We start from the raw sequence: 16,610 nt of genomic DNA on the forward strand, positions 1-16,610 counted from the left end.
CAGCCTAGGGCACAGGGAATATACCTCTCATGCCCCTTGTCCGATGGAAATGCAGTAGAAGAAACTCTGTTTTCAATTTGCCCATGTTCTGCAAAGAGACAGTTCTTGGCTATTATGTTTGAAATACTCCATTTTTTTGTACCAAATTTTAATTGTTGCCCTGAGTCATCACCCAAAACATAGCTGCTGTGGTACAGAGAAGGCACATTTCAATATCAGTGTAAACAAGGTAATCTTATCTGTATGTGTGGGTGGCATTTGTGGACCTCACTGAGAACTGGTGAAAACAGTAGTCGCTGAAAGGCTAAACAACCTGCCCCAGCCCCATGTGATGAGGCATTCGGCCCCAGAGCCACAGTCCCAAGGACCACAGTGGTCTTAGAGGAATGCTCATGGGCAGAAACACACATTTCTGCACAGTTCCAGGGAGTCCAAGCCTCACTGACACCTTGGTGATGTGTTTAGGAAACTCTGACCTAACCGTATGCTCGTTAATAAAACAGTTGGTGTTAGAAAACCACCATACACCTTCCCAAAGATTACCAGTGTTTAGATACTTTCTGCATCTGCTTAAGAGAAGGGGGGACCCCTGCCAGTGCTGAGACCGAGACTCCTGTGCACACACACCATCAAAAGCTCACCCAGTGTCATCAGCCAAGTCCAGAGCGTCGCAAAGTGTGGTACTGGGACCAGCAGCATCACCATCAGCGGGGCTCCTGGTAGAAATGCAAATATTCAGGTCTCGCTCCAGATGTGCTGAATGAGAAGCTGTGTGTTCACAGGCCGCCGGCTGATTCTGATGCATGTGACACTCTGAGCAGCACTGTCCGGCAGAGCTTTGTGTGACGATGGAAATGTCTTACAGCTGCACGGTCCATTACGGTAGCCACTTGAGCACTTGAAATGTGACAGAGGATGTAAAATTTTAATTTGATTTGATTTTAGTTAGTTAATTAACATTTAAATGGCCACATGTGGATATCGTATCGGATAGCACAGCTCCGCTCCATATTCCTAAACATTCCTGTGCTTTTACATATGAACTGTTCACTACAATTAGACACTGCAAAACAAAACAAAAACTGAATGTCATATATAGAATTATATCTTGATGTTACTTGTTTGCTTATTCCAGTGTTGCTATCATTTAACTAGGAAATGTTTGGGATGGAAGTCTTGCAGGTTAACTCCAGTGAAAAATTCCATAAGAGAAAAACAGGTTGTGTGTATATTTCCAAGTCTTGTCAGCATTACGGTAAATTGCTCCTTAGATAGTTGTCTCTTCTTTAGATTCTGAGGATAAGGATTTTTGAATAAGCCCAACAATGCAAATTCCTTAAAGAAAATGAAATTCAGCGTGTACTTGAAGGACACTTTTGGTGTTCTGTAGGTTGGTGGAGGGGACAAGTGGTGATCAGCAGAAATTTTTGGTGTCCCACACAGAAGTGACATGAATAAAGGACAGAGGCGGGAAACTTCGTGGCATTTTGAGGAAGAGCAAAGAATTGCATTTGGCTAAAGTGTAGGGTCATAAAGTGTTGACAATCAAGACTCTGACACCATTTGTGCAGAGTGGGATGATGGACAGAGCTGCCCTCATTTCTAACTTCCAACCGATGACTCCTCTCTCCTCTCTTTCAATCAGTGGCGTCTTAAGCAAGATGATCACGGTGCTGAATGTGGAGGGATAGAAAAGAGGGGCCAGGTGTAAGGTATTACAGAGGCAGAATGGACAGGACTTGTTAACTGATAGGATATTACACTGACCACCTGTCAGGAACTCTCATAGAAATGTGATACCCAAAGAGGAATTAGGTTCTGCCCTGAAGGAACTTACAACCCAAGTAAGGGAAGGGAATCAGATGTGTCAACAAATGAGTGGAAACCATGCTATATACCTGGGGTGCCAAAAAATGTACACACGTGGACACTTTGGTCCACATTGTGCAAGCAGCAGTTTGCCGTAATCAGAAATGTCTGGACGCTGATGGTAACCACTTTAAGCACCCCTTGTAATTACAGAAGTCAAATGTGACTTGTATGCATCTTTTGTTATCGGTATATATTGAGTATTACAATATTAATAGTTTTTTTCTTTGTTAAACTGTGTTTACATTTCTTTGGCACCCTCTGTATTTCCTTAGAAGTCAATACACGGTCCAGAAATGAAGGACATCAAAGTGAGACCCTGAGCACACCCTGAGACCTCTTATTGTTTCCTCATCTCTCGTTTCTGGCTTCTAACACTTCACTTCACTCACTGCTGATCCTTTCATTAATTTCACCCCCAGAACAGTATCAATGTCTTACTCATATTTCAATATAGTCAAAAAATAGCTGAATAACCCAATGAGTTTATTTTGTGTCCCCATAAAATTAGTGCGTGCTTTTTTGCCTTTGGGTCCTGTTTCGTGTAGCCTTGGTCACATAGCTGATCTCATCATGCTCTGAGATTGACTCAGTCCCATGTCTAAAGCCTCCTATTGAACCTCAAGAACATGTCTGGCTGAAGAACATTTTCCTGGGGTATTTATTTGTTTGTACATCTGTTCACTTAGGACTAGTTTATAGTTGAAATAGTTGAAAATGCTTGCATAAATATGATTAGGCCAAAAGAATAAATTAACCAGGTGATGTAGCTTTAAGACCCAAGGTTCTGATCTAAGGTCAGAGACAGGCGTGTTGTTTTCAGCGGCCCAAGGAAGTGGGGTAGAAATAAAGCCGCTGCCTGGCGCTGTCCTTGGTCCTGCCCCTGCCTTCCCGCCTGCCTCTGCCCTTGCAGCCTCCTTAACCCTGCCTGTGCTCTGCTGGGTGCCTTGCTGGTGCATGTCACCAACAGCTCTGCTGACTTCTGACTTCTTGACTTGTCACCAGCGCACCCACTCCCTATCCCTGACCTGGGTTTCTGAGGTTGCATTTTACCTCACCTCACCCATTCCAGAAGATTCTTGCTCAGCAGCCTCAGGTTGAATTCTTTAGAATAGACTGGAAATCTGGGGAAAAAGTCTTTGTAAATGTTTTCCTTTTAATTCATCTGAGTGTTGCTTCCTGCAGAGGTAATTTCTGTGAGCTGATTACTACATAAAACTTGTTTTCTTTTGTTATTAGTTCAGAATTTGTTCTACATTAGCTTAGAGTGACCCTTAATATTTCTCATAATGTGCTGGACAAGCCTTATCTCCTGTTCCCTGGTGGTAGCAGAAATCTTGTAATGTTACATTTCTGCCAACCCACAGTGATAATTGAGCTTGATTTAGTGTGTTTAACGCCTAAGGCTCTTAAAGAGACTTTTAATCCTCTTGTTCATTTAAGATAGATTAACTTCTCCTATTTTTCTACAAAACCATGATCCTCTTTCTAATGTGTTCAGCTTTTAGTTTCGTAGTTGCAGCTATATGTATCTTGTTTTAAGTAGACTTGATATATATAAAAGCCTAAATTTACGTTCATCATTCAAAATACCTTTTCATAACTAAACCAGAAAGCAGGAAGAAGTTGTGTTCTACAATTATTTTTAAATTATGATTGAATATTGACCCGAATTGTAATGAATATGGAAAATGAATGTAACTTGATTTGTTGTGGTGGTAGGAAATTGATGGTAATCTAATTTTAAAAATGTTTGTAAATAACTAGATGAGTGGTCAAATAAATAATAATTTCAAAAATATGAGCCCAATTACAAAATTCAATTTCCACACTCTTTTTCAGGAATTTATCTTTTACAAAATGTGAGATGTATCTGTAAATGTCATAAAGTACATGAGTTGGGCCCCAAAATCCGACAGCTGATACTGAGGCAAGCCAACTCTGGTGGCCTAATTTGGAGGCCCTTGTTCTGTGTCAGTGGATTGATAAACTGGATGGTTAATATTGACATTCTATTGGTGTTACTTATGTAACTTTGGCTCTTACCAGAGATTTTGATTAATGGTTAATTAGCTTTATAATTGATGGCAATAACAAGTTTTAAGCTTTAATACACATTTCTTGGGTGGAAAACATCTATATCCTTTTAAAGATTTAATATAGATCAATAGATAAAGCATTTTTTATTAAAACTTTTTAGGTAAAATGTTATATAAAGACAACTTAACATGTAGTTTCAAGTGTACATTTCTATAATATATCATCTGTATACAGCATTGTGTGTTCACCACCCAAAGTCAGATCTTCAGTCCCCATATATTTGATCCCTATTCCCCTCTTTTATCTTTTCCCTACGCCCATTTAAATAATGACCATGTATTGTTTTTTTTATAAGAAAATATTTTGGTTAAATATATGTTAATTTTTAGAAATCACAGCTTTGGGATATATAGTGTTTTACGCTTTACAAATAACTTTTAAAAAGATTTGCATAAACAGTATTTGGTCTCTGTTCTAGTTATCTACTGCTACAAAATAAGTCATTCTGCAAAACTTAAGTTTCTTTTTTTTTTTTTTAAACTTAAGTTTCTTAAAACAAGAACAATTGATCATTTTATTATCTCTCTCAGTTTCTGGGGTTCCGTGTTTGGAATGGGCTTTGCTGGGCATTCCTGGCTTAGATTCTGTCATGCAGTTGTAGTCAGCTGACGGCCAGAGCAGCTGGGGTTGGCCAGGCATCTCTCTCTCCATATTGATTTAGGACCTTTTCATGTGGTCTCTCTGCAAAGGCTAGTTTGGACTTTCTCACAGCATGGTGGCTGAAGTTTTCAAGGGTGATTGAACCAATGAACAAAATAGAAGCTGCATCACCTTTTATAGCTCAGGCTTAGGTGTCAAATAGAGTCACTTCTACATACTCTATTAGTCAGCAGTCACCAGAGCATCAAAACTCAAGGGGAAGGTAACAAGACGGGATACACAATTTGTGGGGCCCAGTGCATAATGCAAATGCAGGGGCCCTTGTTCAAAACTTATGAAGAACTTAGGTCAAGAACACCAGAGCGTTCACCAAATGCTCTTCTCTATGTGGGGCCTGGTGTCACTGTGTAGGCTGCACCCCAGTAAGCCAACCCGGGGGAGGGAGCACCTACCTCGTCTCTGGAAGGGAGGAGGGTCAAGGCCGTATTGTACAAAAGCATGTGAAGGGGAAGTGAATGGTGAGACCATCTTTGAAAAATAATGTCTGCCACAGTCTCTACGACTCACCTTTAATGAATTAGGTGGCTCACATTTTCACCACCCAGAACTGAAGTTAGCCTTTAAGTACCCAGGAGGAACTACTGGCTCTGCAGCAGCCAGGCTGCCGTCACTGCAATAGGGATGTGTTTTAAAAGTCTCTGTGGAGAGATACATTTTTTGAGAGCTTGCCTCTAAATAGAGTATAGCAAATACCTGTTTTGGATCTGATATGGATGGAATTGTGTGCCCCCAAATTCATAGGTTGAAGCATTAACCCCCAGTATGACTGTATTTGGTGACAAGGCTTTCAGGAGGTAATTGAGATTAACAGAAGCCATCAGAGTGGGGCCCTAGTCCGAGGTGTCCTTATAAGAAGAGGAAGAAACACCAGGAGTGCTCACACATAGGGGAAGGCCACGGAGAGAGACCTCAGGAGAAACCAACCTGCTGACTCCTTGACCTTGGACTTCCAGGCTCCAGAACTGTGAGAAAGTGAATTTCTGTGGTTAAAGCCTATGGCATTCCGTTATAGCAGCCCTAGGAAACTAATACCCTACCTAAGACTTATATGTATTTACTTTACTTGTCCTTTTCAGTATTTTGTTTTATTACTCATCTTTAATCCATTGGATATCCTAGGTTCTCTGTCAACTTGCAAGAAAACCAGACCTAACAGCAAATGCCATGTTTTAACTAATGTCCCTTTATTAATAATATTTGGATGAATTAAGGCTTTGTTAGTCATTTTTTCTAGAGTGTTGCGTATGTCCAGTAAAGATTCATGTCTACTGTAATACCAAAGTTCATTCATGGATTCGTATATAAAGTAATATTGCTTTGAATCACTGGGGTCGATTATCGGCGAACATGGCCATGAACAATTTGTCTCATCCTTTCTGTATATGCCACTCCTCCCTTCAAGGGCTGGAATTGATTTCACCTCCCCTTGAATCTGGGCTGGCATTGTGATTTGCTTTGACCAACAGAATACAGTGGAAGTGATGCTGGTGAATCCCAGCCCTAGACCTTGAAAGGTGTTGCAGCTTTCCTTTTTGCCCTCCTAAGAGCCAGCCGGCATGTAATGAAATCTCCCGATCCTGCTGGAGAGCCCCCTTGAAGGGGAAAAGGCTAGCAAGCAGGGGAGCTGCAGGCGTGAGGATGTGGAGTGCCTGAAGGAGTTTCAGAAGGTGGGAGAAGGATGTGGCCAGGGAATGGGAGGGTGCCAAAACAACCTGCACCCACCGGGCCTGGTAGTGTGGCTGAGAAGGAACCTGGGAATGAAGCACAGGGGTTTCATGAGGGTGGTTTTAATTGGCCTTGGAGGCTGACTGACTTGCCCTGGGTTTGATACTTAGTGAGGTGGAGCTGTCAGTGTTGGCTGATGTAAGGACTGGCAAGACGACGTCCATAATTGCCTCAGATGGTTCTGGCCCTTGGATCTCTGGCACAGGACAATTTCCCTAGGCATTGGCTTGGGGAGTTAGCTCCTGAACACATACTGCCTTGCCCAAGATGCTTCGTAGTGATAGCTATCTCAGATACTGTGTGGGTTGCATTGTGTCCCCCGCCACAATTCATGTGTTGAAGTCCTAACTCCTAGTACCTCAGAATGTGACGTTAATTGAAAATAAGATCATTGCCAATGAAGTGTACGGTGGGCCCTTAATCCAATATGGCTGGTGTTCTTATAAAGGGGAAATTTGAATATAGCACACAGGGGTAACACAATGTGAAGATGAAGACAGAGATCACAGTGACACAGAAGCCAAGGAACACCAAAGATTGCCAGCAAACCACTAGGAGCTAGGAGAGAGGCACAATCCACGTGGTCCCTTATAGCCCTCAGAACGAACCCACACTTGGATACCTGATTTTAGCTGTCTGCTCTCCAGAACTGTGAGACAATACATTTCTGTTGTTGAAGTCACACAGTTTGTAGTTCTTTGTTACAGCAGTCCTAGCAAACTAATATAAACGTTGAGGCCACTTCCGCCCTTTCTTGTTATCGTGGCAGTTCTTGGTGAGTGAACACAGGGATAATCTTGTCCCCGTGATGAGGAAGGTGCTAGATGTCCTCATATCTTAATCCAGCTAAAATTCTCTTCTCCTCAAAATGTTCTATGAAAGGTGACTTGTTGTATATTTCAGGCACAAGGAAAAAGAGATAATTTTTGATAGGAGGATCCCTCTGAAATTACACCAAACAGGTTGTTGCTTCCACCTCTTTTGAGACCCTTCCACCCAAGAATACGTCTTCAGTTATTCCCGAGTTTACCGAGAGTTAACACTTAGTTTTTTTCTAGAAACCCAATTTAACCTAACTGTATTAGGATTGGCACTTGATTATGCTGATATGACCATTTGCATGATTTTTAGTACCGTAATTATTGAAAGCTGATATTAGAACCTTCAAGTTGGCATACCTTATTCAGAGATGTTTAGTGCCTTATAATAACAATAATATTGAGTTCATTATGCAGTAACAGTGGAAATTACATTTGCAAAGATAGAACATTCTGAAATGCAAGAAATAGAAAAGGCACACTGGAAGAGAAAACCATGTTTTATTCACAGCACTACGGCTGTTTGTGCTCGCAGGCCAGAAGGCGGGGAAGAACTCATGTGCCCCTCAGCGCCACACCACACCTGGGCTGCATGAGTTAGATCAACCTATGAATTCTGATTGGAGTGGAGAATTTTCAGTTACTGGAGTCAAAGGACAGTGGGGGTGTTGTCATGTTTGAATTCACGTTTTGCTCTTTAGAATGGGTTAGCGTTTTGTAATTGAAAATTGGCTTTCCAAAGAAAGCATATATTTGCTATGATGGAGCCTAATAATTTGATTATTTTTCCAGTTGCTCATAACTTCTGATTAACAGCTTATTTAAAAAATACGTTTGGAAAAAATATGTATATTCCTTCATACTACACCATTATAGTTTTTAGGTCAATTTTAGGCTGGTTAATATTACCCTGTCCCTTTGATACTTTGATTTATTGATTGTTTTCAACATATGCAAACTCACAGAAAACGATGGGAAAGCAAAATACATCTGTAAGGAACGTGGTAATTCTTGACTATGTGAATTGACACGACAAATGTTGATTTTGAGTTTTGGATATTTTCTGTACCAACTAGAAAATTTTGTAGTTTTGATTAAATTTTTCTTTTGGCAGCTTAATTACCCTAATTCAGAAATATTCTGTTTAAAACTTCAAAGATTAAACAAAGCCGAGGAAGTGCCAGGGCAGCAGAGATGAAAAAAGAGTGAATTAATTCTATTGTGTCCAATTCACAAGAATTATTTTAGCCTTGTGTGTGTTCATGTGGAACCTGCCTTTGCTCAGTTCCTTTCAGAAAAGATTTTTTAAAAAACTCTTTCTCTGGTTTTGGAACTGTTGAACCAGTAGACATCTATCCTTTTCTAAGGCCTCTTGGTATTCTTGGGGTTGTTACCATCATCACTCTGTGCCTGGTGGACCAGAAAGTACTATCCAAGGCAAGAGAGTGAAAGCATCTCCTGCAGGGTCTCAGGATGCTAGGCAAAGACCATTTGGTTGGAGCAATTTTGTCTATGTTCTATGCTTCTTCTCCTCCACCCAACTCTGAAATCACATAGCGAATGTTACCGTTGCACTGAGGACCTCATGTCTCAGTCGTACCTGAGAAACTTACAAACAGACCTGCGCTGAGAGAGAAGAGAGGCTGGGGCAGGTTGGTCTTGGTCCTTGTCCATCATTCTAAACAGGCAAAGATACGTCACTTTCATGGGCAGGATATTGGTGACTTCAGTTGGCAGCTTCCTGAAGAACTGTTTAGGGTTGTGCTGTCACTTCTTGGGACAATAGCCTTTGCAGTGATTGCAATGATTCTCTCCATCTTCATTATTCTGGTTTGTGTCTGAGTGCTGTCGGCTTTCCTCTGTGTGGTCTAATTATCCCCTTCCACATCCCCTCCATTTCTTGGCAGCAGAAGATCACCTTTACCTAATAAATCCTTGTCTGCCGATAAGGTTGTTTTACTGAGATTATGCATGAAGACAGTAATTCTTTAAGGCGGAAAGTGCTCTGCAAATGTAAAATGGTGATGTTGGTAAGAATACTTCTACTCACTCACCCTTATTCACTCTCCAATAGCATCTTATTTTCCAAACCGAAAGGCCAGGGACTCTTCAGTTACCATTTTTTTCCTTTAATGGTTTATGGGGAGTCAACATCGTGTAATGGTAAAGAACATGGGCCAGTTAGACAGACACAGTTCGTATTTCACCATTGCCTCCGTGGCTGTGCAACTGAGGATGGGTTACTCTGAGTCTGGTTTCCTAAACTCTACCTGGGGAAACTAAGAGAATTGTTGAGAGGAGTAAATGGATATTGCAAGTGCCAGGTATATATAAGTACTTGGTAAGTAATTCGCTTTGATTGCTTTCTGGGAAAATTTGAGGTTTTATTATTTTAACGGATTTGTGCAAAGCCAGCAAAAAGGAGCTGATTCTCATAACTTTGACTGCAAAATCTCTCCCATACTGCTCTTCTTCCTATACTCCATTTCACCTGGAATCTGACTTGTATTCATTAAATGAACAAAGAATGGTATTTTGGGTTTTTGTTTTGTTTTGTTTTGTTTTAGAATGCTAGACTGGTATATACATTTTAAAGAAATCATGGAATAATAATTTTTTTACAAGTCTAATATTCAGATACCTGAGAACTCTTTCCCTGACTTCCAGTCCTGACGGGAGGGAGGTAAGTTTTGTGAGGCGGTCCCTACAGGCAGTGGCCCTCTGTCTGTCTCTCCCTGCAGGCCACCATTCTGTCAGGACATGGCTGGGTTCCTCTGAGCAGTATGTAGGTTGCTGGGAGAGGCTGTGGGCGCAGAGCTCCATGATACACACACTCCAGCACCTCCTTGGGCATCTGTTCCCCTTGAGCAGAAACTAAGAGGGTCCATTATGATTTCTGACTGGCATTTTATCATTTGTATATTAATATGTGATGTGGAGTGAGGTTAGAAATTCCCAAGTGGCCATTTGAAAAAGACCTCTCAATCTAAAATTTGAAAAATTAAAAAAAATAATTTGGAAAATTCTGCTTTCTTAGGAGGTAGTTATACAGTGATACTCTTGATATCAAGATGGCATTTTTAAACCATGTTTATTGAATCTGCTCATCTCCTTTCATCATTGTGTTACAGATTGATGTTCTCAAAGCAGATCTGGAGAGCGCAGAATGGAAAGTTTTGGAAAATCTTATTCTAGAAGATGTCCTGGAACAGATTGGACAGCTGGTCTTTGAGATCCATCTCCACTGGCCAGGGTTCGAGGTCAGTGGCAGCGACAGCAGTGTTGTGCGGTTCTGGTACAGCCTCCTCAAAGAGTTAGAACTAAAGGATTTCAGACTTTTTCACAGTTACAAAGATTTATCTAAACCTCAACTGTTCCTGAAGAAAGACATTTTCAATGCAAGTAGCTGTTATACTCTGAGCTGGGTGAATACAAGATGGAAATAGGTTGCAAGAACTCAAGGAAATATTTGCAGAATGGAATATGTCCATGATTCGAATTATGGGTTTCCTTGTCCAGCCTTCCACTAGCCTGTTACCTGCTTGAGGTGGGGATTGTTATTGTCTTTGTAGTGCGTGTAACCTGGTGCCTGCCACGTGGTAGGGACACAGTTAATACTTGTTAAGGGGATGGACACAGGAGTGCTACAGGAGTCAGCCTCTGTGTGCCCAGACCCAGGCTCTTTGCTTCTTAGCATCTGACAGAGTGGGGATGCTTGTCCTCCTTCACTTGAACTTGGAAGATTATCCCCCACTTACCTCAGTTTTCCCTAAAATTTATTGTATATCTATAATCCATGAATTCACCAACATGGAAAAGTAATTACATAAATTTTCCATTTTTACTGGGTTGTTGAGATTCTTGTGTTTTGTAGCCTACTGTTTAAAACAGGACCTCTCATTTCACTTGAACTTACCTCTTGCACAGTTTTCCTGTTCCCCTTGTCAGTGATGTTCTTTACGTTTTGCAGATTTCAATCATTCCTTCTCAGCCTTTGCTGAGGCCATGCCATGGTTTTACAAAAACCACTGATTCTAGTATGTGGGAACTCAGACACACCAAATTCTGTCATTGAATTTAAAGACTAGACTGTCAAGAACTGCATCTAAGCATGCTTTTCATATGCAGCCTTAACTCTTCTTCTTTTCCTCTGAAACTAAGCACAAAGCAGAATTTACGTGTCTTTCCCATTGCCTCTTCTGACTTCCAACTTGATTTCTCAGCCACAGACTTGCTGATGTTGTCAAATCTTTTTTTTTTTTTTTAAATACATTGTCTCAAAGATTAAGTGAGTTTTTCTTTATTGCCAGTTGGCATTTGTTATAAGCCTGTGGTTTGAGGGCCAGAGTATGTCTCTTTCCTAGGACATAGTTACACGTGTTTCAGTAGGTACTCATCCTTTGTACTTTTTTAAAAAATTAAGCAGAAAATGCAGGTTCTCAATAGTTCAAATGATCTCTATCATTTCTATTTATAAGATTAGACATTTACCCCTACAAATGATTTTCAAATATCCTAATTTTAAATAAATTAATTAAATAGTATAACAATAAACCAAATTATTACCTTATTATAAGTTAGGTATATTTTCTTATACTTTTTAAATCTGTAAGAGCAGGAAAACATGCATACAGGTTTGTTCAAGAAATCTAGGGAGGGAATAGAATACTGATTACACTAAGCTTTATTCCTTTTCTCCATTTTTTTATCTACTTCTACCCCAGATATTCCCTGGGTTGGCTTTTTGTTTCTTGCAATGCTTTGAAAATACCATTCTTCAAATGAGAAATCAAAATATATTAGAGTTAGATGATCTCACTAACTTGGGTTCAAAAGAAACAAGACATTCTAAATTAGTAGTGATTTTTTAAAATACAAATGAGGTTTTTATTTTAAAACACATTGTACACTAACAAAAGTCATTGAGGTGGGAGGACCAGCTTGAATAAGTGTAATTTGAAATAGCAGTTTGGTTGCTTTTAATGTCCATCGTTATCTCAAAAGGGCCCATCAAACTCTAAAGTGATATTGGTAGTTTCTATAGCCTTTCATCCAGTTCCTGTTTGGAGTATATCACAGATGCTTTCTCTTTTATTTTTTAATAAACATTTTATACAGTGAAGTATATATAGTAAACCTTTTTATATGTTAAACCTTTTAATTTTAAACCTTCTTACACACTAAAGTATGAAGTGTACTGATTTTGAGTGTCCAGTCTGATCAGGTTTGAGGTATGTACACACCCATAGCAAGATTTTTAATTCATAGGATTGAAGATTTATGGTGTTACTGATAAACACCAAACTTGCACATGGCAAGTTATCATTTATTCCAGATTGGTGCTATAGAACACTGACTCCATCACACTATATATATCTGAAGCGAGAATGGGTGTACTGTTAAGAAAAAAGACAAGACAAACTCAAAATAAACCACAAACACACCCACCCACATCCACCTACTAGGCAGCCTGTTCAATAGTTATTTGTACTTATGTTATGCTTATTTCTAAGACTGTCCTTCATTCCCTTCATGGAGAGTTTGAAATGTATGATGCGTTTTCTGACTGTTGTTATGGTTTCCCGTCCTCTAGAATTTATTAAGCTTATTGTATTGACCAGGATTTCTTAAACTCAGCACTACTACCATTTCAGGCTGGATAATTCTTTGTTGGGGGAGGGAGGGCTGTTCTGTACATAGTAGGATATTTAGCAGCATTCCTGGTCCTTCCTATCGAGAGCAACTTCCCTTCTTCCGCCTCAGTTGTGACAACCAGATTTGTCTCCAGAGAGTGTCAAAAGTCCCCTCGGGGGCAGAATCATCCACTGTGGAGAACTCCTGGTGTAGGCCATGAGAAAGGGTCTAGGTACCACAGCACTGGTGTTTGGGGAGATCCTGCTGGTGAAGCACCAGCAAAACAACGGCCATCATCAAAACTACTACAAAAGCAACACAAACAAAATGGAGAGCTACTATTTATTGTAGCTATTACTATATGCCCAGCAGTGTGCATACATCATTCCTAATTCTCCCAACAACTTACAAGGAACGGTAATTTTCCCAATTACATATATAGGTAAGGAAACTCTGAGAGATTAGTTTATTCAGATCATCCAACTAGTAGATGGTGGGGCAGGAACCCACATGTCCGTCTATCAGATTCCACAGCCCCTGTTGGTTCCTCCACAATGCTGCCTCAATAGCCTCTAACAAATATAAGATGCTACTTCCAAAGGATTTTTGCCTCCCTGATGGTAAGTGGGGGGAAAAAACTACAACTGTACTACGACCAGATCTGCAAATCTGTTAGAGTTGGGATCATTGTTGTAGCACGCAGGTTAAATTTAGAATTTACTTAATTAAACTCTGCCTGCCAAATGAAAGCTTACTGAAAAAATATGGGAACCAGCAACTTCTCTATCAATATTTTCAGGTTGCCAAAAAAGCTCTTGCAAGGCCTTGGACGTAACTCTTGGCCCTGGCTCATCCTAATACTTGGCACTTCCTTCCTGCGTTTCAGAAAGGGCAAGGTCACTTGGAAGTGTGGTATGAGTTCTCTTTGCTTCAAACTACTTTTTGACCCTTGATAAATGAGCTCAGATGCGAATATCTGTGACAAACAACTCTTAATTAACTGTTACCAGAGCAATGCTCATAAATGAATATGAAAATACAACTTTAATAGTGCTCTTATTAAATAATAAAGAAAAAAACTGTTCTTTTTCTTTTTTAGGTGAAAAACATGAGGATATAAGTGATTCAGAGGTCACCTTTTAGCACAAAATTGGTGTCATAATTTGGGATGAAAGTCAAAGGAAAACAATTTTCCCTTTCCCTGTTTCTTAGAGTGATTGTATTTGATGCAATTATAATAGGTTAGCATATAAATATTTGTAGCTATTTGACATGTTGAAATGAAGAGAGCCAGGGAGAACTAAACAAACTTCCGTTAGAATTGACTGAAAGTCCATTAATATTTACATCAGGATAAAACAAATTCATGAATTTACAGTGTTCAGTCCAGATCAGCTATCACATAAGCATTTCTGCCTTGGCTGTAAGAGTTCAGTATATTGTAAATACAGTACTAGACTTGAATTTCCTAAGTATTACATGTTTGGATTTTGTGAAGCTTGAATTTATACCAGGAAGCCAGCCTCATCATCATATTTCACCAGATTAAAATGAAGGCCTTATTTTAAAAGATTATTATACTTGACAATACAACAGTACCTCCAAGCTCCATTAATATAATTGTTTTCTTCTGGAGATAAATTTATGTTTGCCTTTTAAGCAATAACATAATTCTTTTGTACTAGCCAATTGCTGATTCTTTGTGAATTCATAATACATTTAACTTTATGCTAAAATATCTTCCTTTTGCTTACATTGAAAGAGGTATTTGAACTTTACTTATCACATGAAATCATATTTCAAAAATTCAGTATATTCTTAAACTGCCTAAATTTAGAAATTATTGAAATTTTAAAAATAATGTTATTGTATTTCTGTCCTTAAGAAAAATAAATCAGGCAAGCTTAATGTTGTCACACTTTATGTTTAGCACTATATAGAAAAATGCTAGTTCTTAATACTCATTAAAACCAATGCTGTGTAAAACTAGCAATTTCTCATTCTCATATAAAATATTTTGTTTTTCTTACTGATTGGTTATATGCAATAAGATTGTCTGAAACAAAAAGGGATTTTTTCCCTGTCAAATTTGAATTCTAATCTAGATTATTTCAATAGAGTAGCTCAGTATACATAGGACAGCTATGCAATCAATATGTACGAGTGAGCTATGGAGTTGGTAAATGGCTGTGGTCCCGAGTCATTCTCCTCCACTGTAGTCCCTCCAACAGGACCCCCAGACCTCCCCAAGATCTAGCAATTAATAAACAGCACACTAGGCAGCTTCCAGGACCCTTCCCTAGCACAGTGGTTAGCTTCTATTCTAACTGCTGTGTGTCCTGTGTTTCAGGTGATGGGATGTTTTGATATCACCCCCGGGTGGGTATATACAGAGGGTATATACATTTAAGAAAGGAAAAAAATGTATTAAAATTGTAATACTCAATATATACAGATAACAAAAGATGAATACAAGTCATGTGTATACCTGTTTTTGGCTAGCCCGGTATAATGAGCAAAGGTCTAAGTGAGTTTTGTAACATTAAGGAAACCACAATTATGTCAATAAAAACAAGCTATTAATTATTTGTACAAGACAATATTATTCCTCTCGGATGGATGTCAGATCCAACATTGTTTCCTCAGGGAACCCTCCACCCCCTCCCCACACACACCATTTTAGGCCCCCAGCTGTGTCCCTTTGATGCCCTCTAATCTCCCTGTCTTCACACACCTTGTACTTTAATGTATCTGCTTATCTAACAGCAGTCTTTCCTGGCAGACTGTAAGCTCCATGGAGGTTAAACCCTAGTGTCTGCTAGGTAAAAGGTGCTCAATAAATACTTGTTGAATATAAATAAAGGAAGCTATTTCACATAGGATTTTTCAGTGAAATTATTTCATCGGCGTTTGTTATTGAAGTTTTTTTTTCTGGCATTAAAAATACCGTTGGAATTTAGATGTATTACTGTCTCTCATTTTGGTTAATTTAAATTTAGACACAAATTATTCTTTTTTTAAAAAAAGATTTTTATTAAAAATACAGCTAACATACAATATTGTATTAGTTTCAGGGGTCAGATAATCATAGTTATCCAACATTTATAGACCTAAAGCAGTGATCACCGTGATAATTCCAGCAACCATCCGACACTGTGCCACGTTATCACAGTATTATTGACTATATTCCCCGTGCTGTACATTACGTCCCCGTGACTTATTTATTTTATACTTAAAAATTTGCACCTCTTATTCCCTTTCCCCTTTCCCCCTTTTTAAAATTTATCAATTACAATTGACATTCAATATTATTTTATATTAGTTTCAGATGTACAGCATAGTGGTTAGACATTTATATAATTTAAGAAGCGACCCTCCTGACTAGTCTAGTACCCACCTGGCACTATGCGTAGTTATTACCATATCATTGACTATATTTCCTAAGCTTTACTTCACTTTCCATAACTATTTTTAAACTACGGGTTGGATTTCTTAATCCCTTCCCTTTTTCACCCTGCCCCAACCCCCTCCCATCTATCACCCCAACAAACCTAGTACCCATCTGACACCACACATAGTTATTACAATATTATTGACTATATTCCTTATGCTATACCCTACATCCTCATGACTATTGTGTAACAACCAATTAGTACTTTTTAATCCCTTCCCCCCTTTTAATCACTCCCAACTCCCTCCTATCTGGCAACCATCAATATATTCTCTGTAGGTGAGAATTTATTTCTGTTTTGTTTGTTTATTTTGTTATTTAGAATCCACATATAAGCGAAATCACATTGCATC

General features: G+C 39.2%; 1 protein-coding gene across 4 annotated transcripts in view; it reads left to right on the forward strand.

Moving 5' to 3' along the window:
• The window catches only part of METTL24 (methyltransferase like 24), a gene marked incomplete at its 5' end in the record, with an annotated part of 90,045 nt that extends 77,226 nt beyond the window's left edge, over positions 1-12,819 (forward strand). For 2 of the 4 annotated variants that reach the window (XM_081044572.1, XM_081044573.1), the window contains one exon: positions 10,304-12,286. In XM_081044572.1, the coding sequence (XP_080900698.1) occupies positions 10,304-10,618 (315 nt within the window). In that variant the 3' untranslated portion in view covers positions 10,619-12,286. Of the gene's footprint in view, positions 1-10,303 lie in introns of all 4 variants that reach the window. The other 2 variants (XM_081044570.1, XM_081044571.1) reach the window with 2 other exon arrangements.
• Positions 12,820-16,610: the final 3,791 nt, after the last annotated feature.

The sequence above is a fragment of the Rhinolophus hipposideros genome (assembly GCF_964194185.1).
Source record: "Rhinolophus hipposideros genome assembly, chromosome: 3".
In the NCBI taxonomy this organism is placed as follows: Eukaryota; Metazoa; Chordata; class Mammalia; order Chiroptera; family Rhinolophidae; genus Rhinolophus; species Rhinolophus hipposideros.